Source organism: Anolis sagrei, chromosome 2, assembly GCF_037176765.1.
Source record: "Anolis sagrei isolate rAnoSag1 chromosome 2, rAnoSag1.mat, whole genome shotgun sequence".
NCBI lineage: Eukaryota > Metazoa > Chordata > Lepidosauria > Squamata > Dactyloidae > Anolis > Anolis sagrei.
In genome coordinates, this window is record NC_090022.1 from 279,967,225 (window position 1) to 279,982,213 (window position 14,989).

The 14,989-nt window shown below is 40.3% G+C and overlaps 1 protein-coding gene across 6 annotated transcripts in view; it reads left to right on the forward strand.

Annotated features, from left to right (window-relative positions):
• Positions 1 to 9,611, forward strand: part of PRLR (prolactin receptor) — a 173,422-nt gene extending 163,811 nt beyond the window's left edge. For all 6 annotated transcript variants that reach the window (XM_060761381.2, XM_060761384.2, XM_060761383.2 and 3 more), the window contains 4 exons: positions 1,178 to 1,319; positions 3,877 to 3,976; positions 5,318 to 5,387; positions 6,757 to 9,611. In XM_060761381.2, coding sequence (XP_060617364.2) covers positions 1,178 to 1,319; positions 3,877 to 3,976; positions 5,318 to 5,387; positions 6,757 to 7,779 — 1,335 coding nt within the window. In that variant the 3' untranslated portion in view covers positions 7,780 to 9,611. The remainder of the gene's footprint in view (positions 1 to 1,177; positions 1,320 to 3,876; positions 3,977 to 5,317; positions 5,388 to 6,756) is intronic.
• The last annotated feature ends 5,378 nt before the right edge of the window (positions 9,612 to 14,989 follow it).

The window sequence follows — 14,989 nt, forward strand, 5'->3', positions numbered from 1 at the left end:
CATATCACTGGCCCATGGACCCATAGAAGTTGTCCACTGTTGCATTCAAATTATATTTTAAAAGAATATAATTATAATTGTTAACCCTAGTTAAAAACTATTTAGCAAGCAAAATATGGCCTTATTTGTTTGTTTAATTTGTTTAATAGTGTAGGGTTCACATGACTGCAGAGGGCCAAGGGGATGGGGAGATGTCCTCAGACCTTTAAACCTTGCCCCTCACTGCCATAGATCTTAGTGGACATTATGTTCTTCTCTCTCTTAACAAATAATCAGCATGAACAGAGAGAGAACCAATCAGGACCGTTGCATAAACCGCAGGTGGGCATGTACTGGTACTTGGGAGCCCAGTTTTGCTTTGCATACCATACTATCATCATATTTAGGGTTATTTTGGACTCTTCGCAGATTGAGTGTACCATAAAAGAGCCTTTAGGGTTAAAACCATGTTCCCCAGATGGCATTTTCACCCAAAACTGGTTTTGGGGTGGGAAAAAAAACAAACCCTGCAGAGGTGAGGAGGTGGTCCAATCTATATGACTACATCTAAATCTTAATGACAGGAAAGCTCAATATGGCACCATAATAATGACTGTCACCAAATTCTGGGGTTGTGAAGATGTACAATCCACCCTCTACATTTGCAAGTTTAACTTTTGTGTATTTGATTAGTATGTTATCTTTAAGAATCTCTAGGTCCTCTAGGGCAACTCTAAGATCAACATCCACCAGAAATTGAACATAGAGACACACTAGAGGACCAAAAGATTCCTGGAGAGAACACTTCTCTATGAAACTCTTGGTCCTTCAGTATGATTCTATGGTCAACCTCCAACAGAAATCAACCACAGTGTTGCCTTGGAGGACCAAGATATTTCTCCAAAGTTAAAAAAGTAGTTTGTTTATTTATGTTTTTCCCACTGCCATAGGTGTCTTGCACTCCTTAATCCCCACCTACTGTACTTCCTTATTGTTTGACTACAACCTGTTGCAAGTTTATTCTATTTATTGATCCCCAAGTTCCATTGTTATGGGAAGAGAAAAAAAGAAAATTGTCCTTCTGTGATTTGCCTGCATTGCTGAATAATGTTCTGAAACAACGCCATATCATCTTTCCTATAATGGTCATTATTGCTGTTGTTATAATGTACTCCCTCCCTTCTTTACATCTTTCCAGAAAATATTTGTTGGACATAGAACCACTTACAAGATGTACAGTTTAAATCCAGGGGAAAGATACGTTGCCCAAGTCCGCTGCAGGTCTGACCATGGCTTGTGGAGCGACTGGAGTCCCCAAAGTTACATTAAACTCCAAAAAGGTGAGAGTGGTACTTGATATATCTCTTCTAAGTGAGTAATGTCAACCATGCAGCTTAATTTAAAGTTTAGAAAAATGTATCTTAAGAAACATATTCCTTATTATTAACAACAGAGGCATCTTTAACCAACCTTATTAGGAAACTGTGTTGTGTTATAATGTGCCTTCACTTTGACTCCATTGTATAAGGACATAGTTTCTTCAGCAATATTTACTCAGAATGGGTTTGCCATTATCTTCCTCTTCACCCGAAAGAGTGTGACTTGCCCAGGATCTGTCTGTGAGATTTCTATGGCCAAGCAAGGATTTGAACCCTGGGTCTACCAGAGTCATAGCCCAGCACTCAGACCACAACTCCATGTAGGTTCTTATAATTGTAGCATAATAAAAGATATAATGATAACAGCTGTATTTCAGTTCATTTTCTAGTTATGAGGTGAAGGAGATTCATTTTGAAGGTGTGTTTTGTGTTACTTCTCAACAAAGAGAAAATAGGTTATTAATTTTAAATTTTCAAACATAATAAGTCAATAATTCTTAAGAGGTTAGAGCTTGGAACTGTCAATGTAACATCCAAGCCCAGATCTGAATCCAAGACCACAAACAAGCTGTGAATCTGAAATCTCAATAGAAGTACAAAGAACAAACCTACAGAAATAGAAGGTTCTGTAGGTTTGTTCTTAAACTGAATATGTGTAAGTCAGAACAAGTGTATTTTGAAGTGTAACTCCATATGATAGTATAAATCTATGAAAAGAAGTCATAGAGAGGAGGGAGCAAGCTGCCCTGGAAACTAGGACGTGGAACAATGGCTTCAAACTACAGGAAAGGAGATTCCACCTGAACATTAGGAAGAACTTCCTGACTGTAAGAGCTGTTCAGCAGTGGAACTCTCTGCCTCAGAGTGTGGTGGAGGCACCTTCTATGGAGGCTTTTAAACAGAAGCTGGATGGCCATCTGTCGGGAGTGTTTTGAATGCAATTTTCCTGCTTCTTGACAGGGGGTTGGACTGGATGGCCCATGAGATTTCTTCCAACTCTATGATTCTATAATACACACACATACACACACTTTGGATAGCATAGGGAAAGGTTAACACCCCTGTGGTGTTTGTTGTGCTGTCCGTGCCCCTGTTCAGAAAATTTCACTTCACTTTCTGTCCTTGTGATAATTGGATTTTGAAAAAAAATGACTTGTTGTAGAAACAAGGATTGGAGATAAAGCTTCAGTTGAGACACCTTTTCTCCCATGTTAATAACTCTTTCAGGAGTGAATTTCCTTTCCAAGGAGTAGATTTCCCTCATTTCCTGTTGTCTCACCTCCATTCTTAACTATGAGTCATTTGTAATGTGGATGTTTGAAACTCGGTGATGCCCGTAATTACTTTTAAAGGCTTGTTATTTATGCTCCACTTTCCTAAATTATAACCAAAGCTATAGAAAGAAGAGACAACATAAGATCAATATAAAACAAGGCAAAAGAGAGCCACAGTAAGACATCAGTAGGAAGATATCAGCAGTATGGATGTAAAGAAAATTTAACATGTTTTGTTTTAGGATTGGTCACTAGAAAGTAAAGATTGATTTAAGTTGGAAGCCCTATTGCTGAATCACTTATCCCTGTCAAATTTTTGTTGTGAGAGTGGAAATTTAAAAATTGTTCATATTTTGCAGAGTGGTTGTAAGAATTAGAGGAATGGGCTCTGTGAGCTCCTTGGAGGAAAGATGAGATGCAACTGTAATCAATACCTCGTTTCCCCGAAAATAAGACATCCCCTGAAAATAAGACATCCCCTGAAAATAAGACCTAAAAATAAAACCGCTTTGAGTCCCCCCAAGGGTGAGAAAGGCGGTATATAAATACTGTAAATAAATAATAATAAATACGACCTAGTAGAGGTTTTGCTGGACTGATAAATATAAGGCTTCCCCTGAAAGTAAGACTTAGCAAAGTTTTTGTTTGGAAGCATGCTCCCCCTGGTGGCTGGCAGCTGCAATACCATCCCTGCTGTACAAGTGGTCCAGGAATTGCTGTTGGAAGGTGACCATGTTAGATTCAACATCTCAACAGATAGGCGTGGAGTTTCTTACAGTCTCCAGACAGTGGCCCTGTGTATGAGGGACACTATATTTATTATATACTGACAACTACTGTACAGTATATAATAAATGTTTTCCTTTTTTTTTTCATCAATAAATAGGAATTCTTCTTAATGGAAAAACAAGACATCCCCCGGAAATAAGACCTAACACATCTTTAGGAGCAAAAATTAATATAAGACACTGCCTTATTTTTGGGAATGTATATACATTTTGGCAATAACTTGAATTTAACTGTGGAGAAATGAGGTATAACAGGTGTTACACTAGCACTTGGAAAACTTTGCTGAAATCTTATAAATTAGCCTGTTGTAGAAATTTGGGGTGTTCAATCCATCTTAATTTATCCTTGGGTTACTATGGTGCTCAAATGGCAGTAAGGTGCTCAATTAAAATGTAGTGCACTGAAATGCAACGTTAAATATAAGCTCTTCTTATTTTATTTTATTTTTCTCCTAGACGTCAGAGTGAAGGATATACTTGTTTGGATCTTTGTGGCTTGTTTATCATTTGCTGTGTGTTTGATCATGGTCTGCACTCTGGCTTTGAAAAGAACGAAGTAAGTTGTCACTTTTGACCTTGCGAAATGTGTAAAAACAACAGAATTGGTTCTTGTGTGGATACACAAAACTGTGGCTAATAGTGCAGTTCTACAATATGCTTCCAATAAGATTTGCTGAGGACTTCAAAATATGAGTCATATTATACCTGTATGTAATAGCTGTGATTTTTCCTTATATAAATAGCAGCCACAATGAGGGAGAAAGCCATCAGAATGACAGCTGCCTTCTAGCAGCAAATAGGCTTCTAATGTATCTTTAGGCAACTGTTTTCAGGTCTGCGGCATAAGCAGTGGATATAAGAAAACCCTCTCCTTGGACACCGTTGTCACATCCCGATTCACTCATTCTTTATCTCAATCTTTCTCTGATTCTCTTTCCCTCCCTTCACACATCTTCACTTATTATTGGCTTGCAATTCCCAGTGGTTCTGGCAAATATATGGTGAGGAATGCTAGGGATTGCAGTCTAACAACAACTGGAGGGTCACAGACTTCCCACCCTTGCTTTAAAAGCATACTCATTTAGCTTCCATTGTGAGGCCTGCTATATAAAGCAAATATTCACATGCACAAACATTAGGCATCAGCGTAGAATTCATCAGTGTCTGCTGCTCAGAAACCTTGAAACTGAAGGTGCCAGAGACTGAACCTGGGGCCGTCCAGGCACAAAACATGCATGCATTGCTTCTCATTCTGAGCTTTGCTCTCCCGCTACTTAGCAACCCAGGATTTTTTTCCTGCTGCTGTGGAAACACAAGAGCAGTTCGGTTCACAAAGAAAATGCATACAAAAGCTCAGGAAGCAAGATAATTTTTCTCTGACTTAGAGGTTTTTCAAACTCAGAAACGCTGGGCCACCATAAATGGATGAATGTGTAGAAGCTCAGAAATGTTGTATTAGAAAAATTGAGGGTCAAGTAAAAGTTGCACCTGAGGTGTAAAGTTTTGAATATTGCTATGTGGGTTACAAACAGCAGAAGAGCACACCCATACTCTGTGAGCTTTTCCTTTTTAGCCTCAAACACTCCAAATGTGTTTGTTCATAAGCCTGATCATCCATAGCCAGTGTCCCAATTTTATGTGCTACCTGTGGGTTTGGGGGGATATATCTAGAGAGTGCCAGACTGTGAAAAACTGCTCAAAGGTATTCCAAAACAGTTATTAAAATTATTAGAAAAGACAACAATTAAATCCTGCTGCAGCAGAGGACCTGGAGGTCTATTTCAGCACTACATGCATACGATAATTGGGATTGGGGCGGGGGGGGGGGGGAGGCTAAGTGTAAACTGAATTGTTGCCTTCATATCTTTTTTTCTCCTATCTTGTTTTCCCTTTACAGCATGGTGGCCCGGCTTTTGCCACCCGTTCCACGTCCAAAAATCAAAGGCTTTGATGCTCAGCTATTAGAGGTGAGCCTTTGTGCGTTTAGTAAAATCAAAGCACGGATATTATCGCCTTTGCATTTGGTGACAAAAATGTTGAGAATTCAATGTTGTAAATATTAAACACTTCCAACGTGTAAAAGCTTCTGCTGTGGCCCAATTGCCCATTTTTTTCATGTCAGGAGCGACTTAAGAAATTTCAAGTTGCTTCTGGTGTGAGAGAATTGGCCATCTGCAAGGATGTTGCCCAGGGGATGCCCAGATGTTTTGATGTTTTACCATCCTGGTGGGAGGCTTCTCTCATGTCCCCACATGGGGAGCTAGAGCTGACAGAAGGAGCTCATCTGTACTCTCCCCAGATTCGAACCTTTGATCTATCGGACTTCAGTCCTGCTGGCACAAGGGTTTAACCCATTGCACCCCTGGGGGCTTCAATTCCCCGAATTGAAAGCAAGACAAAATCTGATTTTACTCTGAGCTCTAATCTATACAATAATGATATGGTTTGCTCTTGAAGTTAGGAATGGTCTTCCCCTAAAAGCCATTCTGGAAAACAATTGTTTTGTGTGGATACACAAAATTCATTCCAGAACAGGACTGCAAATTGAGACGAGGCTTTGGTCCTTTGATCTCTGCTGTCTTGTATAGCCATGTATAGTCTTTGCTTACAGGAAAAGACTGCTAATGGGAGCTTCTAAAAACCATGCCAATACAATAAATGGGCCTGATATGACTCAGAAGTGAAACAATGAGAAGAAACAATTAGAGCACCATTTGTGGCTTTTTGTGAAAGTCTTGTATTCTAGAATGTAATCAGAGCCAGGTATCGTTTGACCCTTAGAAAGACCATTTGTTCTTTTATCACAGTGGTGATGGATTTATAACATTTCAGATGTCATAGCAGTTCAGCTTCCACAGCCTTAGTAAGAATGGCCAATGGTTCATTCATGAGGTTATGAGAGTTATAGTAATTTGTAATGTGGATGTTTGTAACTCAAGGACAAAAACCAGCCCCTTTTGATAGAAGCATCAAAAAGTTCAACATGGTTCTACCACTAGTGCTGTGGTTCCCAACCTTTGGCCTTTCAGGTGTTTTGGACTTCAACTGCTAGAAATCCCAGCCAGTCGTGGGAGCAGAAGTCCAAAACACCTGGAGGACTAAAGGTTGGGAATCACTGCTCTAGCGGTTACTTGCCCCATAATGTGTTACTCTTTGGGGTAATCCTGAGCTGTGGTCTATGAAAGTTTATATTGTAAGAAAGTACGAAACACAAAAGTAGTATGTTACACTACTTGTACCACTGTTGTGTCTGTTGCAGTTTTGAGTGTAATAAAATAGTTTAATTCAAATATTCTAGTCATCCCTCACCATCATTGTATGTGTGTTTTCCTTCAGGCGGGGAAAACTGAAGAATTACTGAGTGCCCTAGATTGCCAGGGTTTCCCTCCCACGTCAGATTATGATGACCTGCTGGTGGAATTTTTGGAAGTAGATGACAGCGAAGACCAGCAACTGATGCCAAGTCACGAAAAGAAGTATCCCAATTCTACACACCAGGAAACAGACAGTGATTCTGGGCGAGGAAGTTGTGAGAGCCCTTCTCTATTATCAGAGAAGCGCAAAGATGCCAGAAATCCAGCTGAACTGAAAACACTGGATATCCAGGGTGTGCAAAAGAACGCTGGTATAAAAAGCACACCAGAAACCACAAATATAGACTGTGAAGGACAGCTTCCCTGGTCCAGCGGTGGTGGACCACGGGCGTCCACATGGCCAGGACCTCAGCTGCCAAACTGTCAGACTCCTAATTGTTTCAGTAAGGAGATCACAGATGTGTGTAAAATAGCACTCAGTGCCATGAATGGAAACAGGTCGCCTATTTTGATGAGGAGTGAAAATACGCTTCATCATTCCCAACAACCGAGAACCACTGAAACAATTAGCAATGGAGCACCAACCAGGTTGGAGGATGGGACAAACTTGCCCTTAAATGTTCATGGTGACCAAAGGGCCTTGTGGTTATTCCCTCCTGTGAGGTTGCCTTCTTCATCTATAAAGCCAATGGACTATGTAGAAGTCCACAAAGTCAACCATGATGGAGTGCTGGCTGTATTACCAAAGCAGAAGCAGAAAGAAAATGTTCACAAAGCTGAGAAGAGTCCTGTTGCCAGAGATACAAATGAATACACCAAGGTTTCAACAGTTGCAGACAACCATATTTTGGTGTTATTTCCTGATCCAAAAATGGAGACCTTGCCTTCCTTTCAGGAAACGCCAAAGGAATCCAGCCAGATATATTCACAAAGCCAAGCAGAGAAAAATATGGGCTATTGTCTCTCAGCTCCAAATGCATTCAAAATGCAGAGTGGTGGATTGGACTACATGGATCCAAATAATTTTATGCCCACTTTTAATTAATTGTAAACTTGACAGTCCTCTTCAGGTAACACTACAAGTAAAGTAGATGGAACAAAATTGGTCAAATATCTGATTAAGCTCAGTTGTTGTAGCGCATACTTTTTTATGCTTTATGCTCAATCATGTAAGAATATGCTGATAGTTTACAGATCTATTTTTTCTATCTCTGGTTTTTCAGAGTGAAATTTCTGAAGAGTAACTTGCAGGAATTTAAAATTACATGATGTAGACACATGCAACTGATACTAGCTTGTGATATGTTGTTGCAGAGCTGACACAGTGTGTGACAAAAACAACTCCAGATCTTTCTCAAATGTTAGTTGAGAGATTCAGGCTGTCTTTCATTTAAAAAAAATGAAAAACTGTACGACAGATTCTTTAACTACACCAATAGTATCTAAGATATTTCTCACCTGTGTGCTACAAGTATTGTAAATTGTAAACTTTACAATACAAAAATGATAGAGTGTGCTACTTCAGTGCATCGCTTGTGAATGTGATTTTTTGAACCAGCATTCCCAAAAGCCCCAGTGGTCATGCTGGCCAGGGGATTCTGGGAGTTGTACAAAATGTTTCTTTCCCACATTACACACTGCTCCAGTAGAAGGGATATATGTATTGCGTGCAACTAATCATGGTTTTGGGTGGGGAGATGTTTTCTTCACGTGAACTGAGCCATAGTAATTTGGAACATAAGTAGGACTTTGTGTCCACTCCATGCTGCCTCTGGTCTTCAAGAACATTCCTGTCCAAAGTGCCACAAATCTACTTCATTCACCGCCAGTTGTGCAATTAGTGGCAGGCCTGGCTGCTGATATGAGGGGACCTTCAGCATGGAGCTGGACACTAGCTTCTGTATACTGGTGTGATTCATTCCAGTGTTAGCAAACAGGTGGCTGATCTGCTCTTTCACCTCTTTATTCCTACTTACATGGAGAGTGGACAAGACCTGCCAAAGAAGAGGAATGATGGCAGCTCTCCTTTAGCAAGCACCAGGAAGACACCATTGTAATGACACACAATGTACCATGCCACAAAAGTCTGGTGGGGTGGACGTCTGAATTCCAACACAACTCTGTGGTCAATTCCCTTGAGGTTTGTCCTCTTACCCGAAGTTGACCATGGAATCTCCAGGTCCTCCAGCCACAACTCCATGGTCAGCTTACTAAACGGGTGCATTCTCAGCAGAAGTTGACTATAGCATTGTATTGGAGGACCTGGAGATTCCTGGAGGGATATTCTCCCTCTCCCATTTGTTGACCATCAAGTGGTACTGGACAACCTAGGTCCTCCAGCACAACTCCATGGTTAACTTCCCAGAGGGCTGCACTCTTACCAGAAGTTGACCAGGGAATCTATAGATCCTTCAGCACAACTCTAGTGTCAACTTCCGGGGGGGGGGGGGGCTCTCATCAGAGGTTGACCATGGAGTTGTGCTAGAGAACCTAAAGATTCCTAGAGGAGCGTTCGCTCAAGTATATATAGAGAGAGGGGGGAAGGGAGAGAGCGAGAAAGAGAGCATATTAATCAAATCTGCAAAAATGAAACCTGAAAGTGTAGAGGCATAAGAGACCCACTGTAGCTGATGACAGCTTTCCACTTTGCTGATTGTGGACCTGATCAGTGGCATCGCTTGGCCACCCGTGTTCTACATACTTAGTTGTAGCTTCACCAAATATTGCATTCAAAAAAAGTTAAATACACGAGAGGGGAAAAATTCACACCCTTGCAAGATAATTGCTGGTGGTGTTCATGCATTTTTTCTGACATGCCTCTAGTGAAAGGCTAATGTATGTCTTTCTGTTAGATTTTTCCTGATCTTTCTATTTTGGGGGGGGGGGGGGTGGACCTAGTTCTGTGGGTGAAAAAAGTATTATACCAAAGCTCTTTTATCACATCTAATATATTTAAAACATTCCTGAAAGGAGAAGGGGAATCTGCTATACTGGTTTTCCTTCTTTGTTTCTGTATGGTAAACTATTTTGTAGCAGAACCTGAGGCCTTCCACAAGTTAGACTACAACTCCGAGAAACCTTGGCTAGCAGGGCCAGAGATTAAGAGTGCTGGGAGTTGCAGCCCAACCTCTGGAGGACCACATGTTGTCGATTAGCCTTTACAGCCAGCGACCAATAATACCTGTTGGTATTAGTGGGTCAACTGATACAGCATTGGGTTGAGGGAATTTTTAATTTTTCTATTACAGTGATCTGAATAACCCCTCAGCAGGATTCAGTTTATACTGCCTTATTGTATATAGTAAAAAGGTGTAATACAAGCCCTGTGTATTTTTGCAAAGTATTTTTCTATTTAAAAAAATAAATGTATTTTCTGATTTCCCAGAGGTATGTACTTAACGAAAGGTTTTATTGCCCCATCTCTTGCTGTTCGGTGAACAATGCAGGTGACAAGAGAGGAAGATGCACTTTCTGCCATGAAACTGTGTGTATAGGGGTACTGCTGAATATGTGTCAGGTTGTGTTTCTTAAGGTCTTCAATTCTTCCTCCAGTATCATAGAATCACAGAATAGGAAGAGACCACAAAGACATCTAGTCCAAGCCCCTGCCATGCAGGAACACACAATCAAAACACTCTCAACAGATGGACATCCATCCTCTGTTAACCTTTGCCCCTGGCTACCCCCAAAGAGAAGGAAACTCAAGCAGCGTGTTTCACTGTCAAGCAGCTCTTACCCTAAGGAGGTTTCTCCCAATGTTTACATAGAATCCTACTTTTCTTGTAGTTTGAATCCATTTCCCCATGTCCTAATCCCTGGAGTAACATGGGGGGGGGGGGGGACCTTGCTCCATGTTCAACACTTCCTTTCCTATGTTTAAAGATCACTATCTTGTCTCAACTTAACTCTTCTCCAAACTAGACATCCTCCATTAGTAGGGAATGCTTTCCAGACCTTGTACCATTTTGGTCTCCCTCCTCCAGGCACATTCCAGCTTGTCAATTTCCTTCTTAAATGGTGTGCTATTCCAGGCATGGTCTGACCAAACAGAATAGAGTGATATTATTAGTTATCTCTGTGTAGACACTATATTCCTATTAATGCAGGCTAGAATCACATTGACCACACCAACCTGGTGATTCATGTTCAGTGTGCAGCCTACTACAATGCCTAGTAAGGCTCATGTTGTAATGTAATGTTGTCAAGCCAAGTGTCACCAGTTCCATTTCTTCTGCCAAAATTCATTTTGTCAGTTTTGACTGAGCTCTACAATTTGCTAAAGGTAATTTAAAATTTCTGATCCTGTCCTCTGGCCTCATTTGGTGCCATCTGTAAATTTGATATCCATGCCTTCTTTCATACAAGTCATTTATAAAAATGTTGAGTAACACTGGACCCAGGAACGAATCTTGAGACACTCCACCAGTCAATTCTCTCTAGGATGAAGAAGAGCCATTGGTAAGCACCCTCTGGGCTCAACTGGACAATTACAAATACATTTAAAAGCCCATTTTCTAGCTCAGTCATTATCTAGCCCAGGCACACCATACATGGGCAAATTTTGGCCCTCCTGGTGTTTTGGACTTCAACAATTCGAATCCGGGGAGTTTGCCCATGCCTGGGCTAGCCCATATTTGACTCCCTTGTTTGCAAAAGGACTTTGTCAGATACCTTACTGCAATCAACATATACTACATTCACAGCATTCCCTTCATCTACCAAACTTGTAACTCTATCAAAATTGAGAGAGAGAGAGATAAGATTAGTCTGACATGACTTGCTTTTGATCAACTCACACTGATTTTTTAATGATCATGGCATTCCTTTCCAAGTCTGTTTAATTATCTGATCTGGAATCTTTCCTGGAATTGATGTCAGCCTGAATGGGTGGTAAATGTTTGGGTCCTCTTTTATTCCTGCCTCTCATTTGCCCTTTTCCAATCTTCTGGAACTTCTCCTGTTCTCTGGGAATTATCAAAGATCATTGCCAGCAGTTTTGAAATTACTTCTGCCAGTTGTTTTAATACATTTCGATGTAATTCATCTGGTCCTGGAGACTTGAATTCATTTAGAGCAGTGGTTCTCAACCTGTGGGTCCCTAGATGTGTTGGCCTTCAACTTCCAGAAATCCTAACAGCTGGTAAACTGGCTGGATTTTCTCTAAGTTGTAGGCCAAAACACCTGAGGACCCACAGGTTGAGAACCACTGTTTCAGAGTATCCAGGTATTCCAATACTACCTCTTTACCTATTCTGTAGCCCCCGGTGGCGCAATGGGTTAAACCCCTGTGCCAGCAGAACTGAAGACCGACAGGTCACAGGTTCGTATCCGGGGAAAGTCGGATGAGCTCCTATCAACTCCAGCTCCTCATGCGGGGACATGAGAGAAGCCTCCCACAAGGATGATAAAAACATCAAATCATCCGGGCGTCCCTTGGGCAACGTCCTTGCAGATGGCCAATTCTCTTACACCAGAAGTGACTTAAAGTTTCTCAAGTCGCTCCTGACACAACAAAAAAAACCCACAACTATTCTGTGCTGCATTCCCTCTAGTAGATCATCTACTCCATTTTCCCCAAGTCATCTACCTGTATACATGTTTCAAGGGACTTGCTCTTTCAGTGTAGTTCTTATACACATTTCTAGGATGACATTGAAACCAATTGTCTTTGCAATGCCAAGTGCGTTGGACTTACACCTTAGAGGTGCACAGATAAACCATGCTCTTCTGTGTCCCTGTCTGTCATAGGGTATCACAACTAAAGAGAACTTTCTGTCCAGTGGCACTAGAAATTCTGACTAAATGCCTGCCTCTCTAGCTTTTTGTTCTATATAGTACTTTCTAAGCTATTTAAGACTATAGCAGACATAGAAAAGCTTCAATTTCTGTAAGAACTAGGATTTTGAACTTTCAAAGCTTTTCTTCTGACTCTGCAAGGCTCAGCCTATGTTCTTGTACCTGGACACATTTAATTCAATTCTTTCCAAACTAGTGATCACTGCTGCAAAAAGTTAAGCAATGCTTAGTTCTACTCAGATGTCAATGTATTTGAATTCCTATCATTAACTACATGTACTTTGCTGGTGGTAATCACAATTTTATTTCATGCCCACTAAGGAAAACGAGAAATAGTTCTGTGTTAAAACAATTCTTTACAACAGTTAAAATTAAGAAAATATATTAAATGTGCACTAGGTATTGGTGTGTTTTCCTTATTTTTTAACAAATCTGTGGTTACAGCTTTCAATTGTCATTACTGAAACAGTACCATATGTTCAGTACAATTCATAAACAACAAACAGTGAGCCCCATTCCGGTTAAATGCCTGCAATAAAATATTCTCCTGCAGTATTGCTGACAGTCATGGTTGTGTGCTTAGATTTTCCAATACTGCTATGTGTTAATTTGTATGCAGTAGAAACCTATGAGTTGCCCTATACCCATTTTCTTTCAATAGTATTAATTAAAAACTGTAGCATTTAGAATCCTTCACCCAGTGCTGATGATGTTGAATAGAATATTTTTTTGTTCTTTATGCTGTGGTATAATTTTCCAGAATTAATAGCAATTTTTAGAATATTTAATTTTTATTCCATATAAAAAGCAAGTCTGCCTGTTGAAGGTTTTCATGGCTAGAATCACTAGGTTGTTTTGAGTTTTCTGGCCTGTATGGCCATGTTTCAGAAGCATCTTCTCCTGACATTTCACCTGCATCTGTGGCAAGCATCCTTAGATTTGGAACAGTTTCTCCCTGTAGAGATGCTCAATGTATTGTCAAAGGCTTTCATGGCCAGAATCACTGGGTTGTTGTGAGTTTTCTGGGCTGTATGGCCATGTTCCAGAAGCATTCTCTCCTGATGTTTTGCTTGCATCTATGGCAGGCATCCTCAGTTTTGAAACAGTTTCTTCCCATAGAGATGTTCAATGTATTGTCAAAGGCTTTCATGGCCAGAATCACTGGGTTGTTGTGACTTTTCCATGCTGTATGGCCATGTTCCAGAGGCATTATATCCTGACATTTTGCCATACAGCCCAGAAAGCTCACAACAACCCAAGTCTGCCTTTGCCAGCAGAATTGCCAAGGGACAAATTCTGTCTTAAATTTGTTGGCATGTTTTTGTGCAGCTACTCATATGCAACAATTTTTTAATATTATTCCATGTATCAATAATGACCATTTGTTAAAATCACATTTGCAGTGCTTTTCCTGAGTATATTTCTCCACTATTATGCATTTAAATCTAAAACACACCCTTTGGTGTGCAATTTTAAACATATCTGATTCAGGTAATGAGTCCCATAGAAAACAATGGGATTTACTTGGACTGATAAATGTGAACAAGGATAGTCATTTCCATTACACTTACATTGTATATGAGTGCTGTGTGGGAAAAGAAAAACTAAATTTATATTTGCTGCAAAGCTATAAAGCTGTGCAATAGGACAGCTGTGATGGAACAGGTTTGTTTGTTTTTCATACTACCTCACGTTTATTTTCCCCTTTAAAATCAGAGAGAAAGAGTGTATGTGATTGAAGAATGGAGATGTCAAAATACTAATTATTTTGAAAGAAGCAAATTGAACCTTTTACAGCTGCTTTGATATGTGACAGAGGGATGTTTAAGGAGATAGACAATCATTTTGGTAGTGAATTTTACACCCCAGATACCTTGTATTTCTCTATGTCTTTAGCCTTCAGAATTTTTAAATGCATGCTTGTATCAGTAGAAATGTGCACGAGCAGCTTGTCTAAATTTACTGTAAGCCTTTTTGGACACAACAGCATGCAGAGAGAGTACTCTCCATGCAATCAGGGACTTTGCCTTGGCTTATTGCTTTCACTTCAAATTTGGATAGAATGCACTTTTTGTATGTATGTGTGTGTGTGTGTAAATTGTGCAATTGTTCTTTGCTCCTTAATTGCCAGACTGATCTGGAGGCTTTCTAGGTCACATGGAGGGATTAGAGGCTCACAGAGGGCAGAATTATTGCTGCCAAACTGGGCAGCATTGAGGCAGATATGGTGTTCCAATAAAATAGAAAGGTGTTGCCACTGCCAAGCATTTAGTACTTTTCTGATCAAGTATTGATTGAATCTGACAAAACAGGAAATTTTAAATTTGATCTGGCCCCAGCAGAATCTGCTTGATCCTATTAGAACTTGGGAATGTTAGATTTTGGTTTACAGCTTCCAGGACATCCTATGACAATCATGGCTACTGACGACAGATATAGGCTGCAGGTTACTAAAAAAA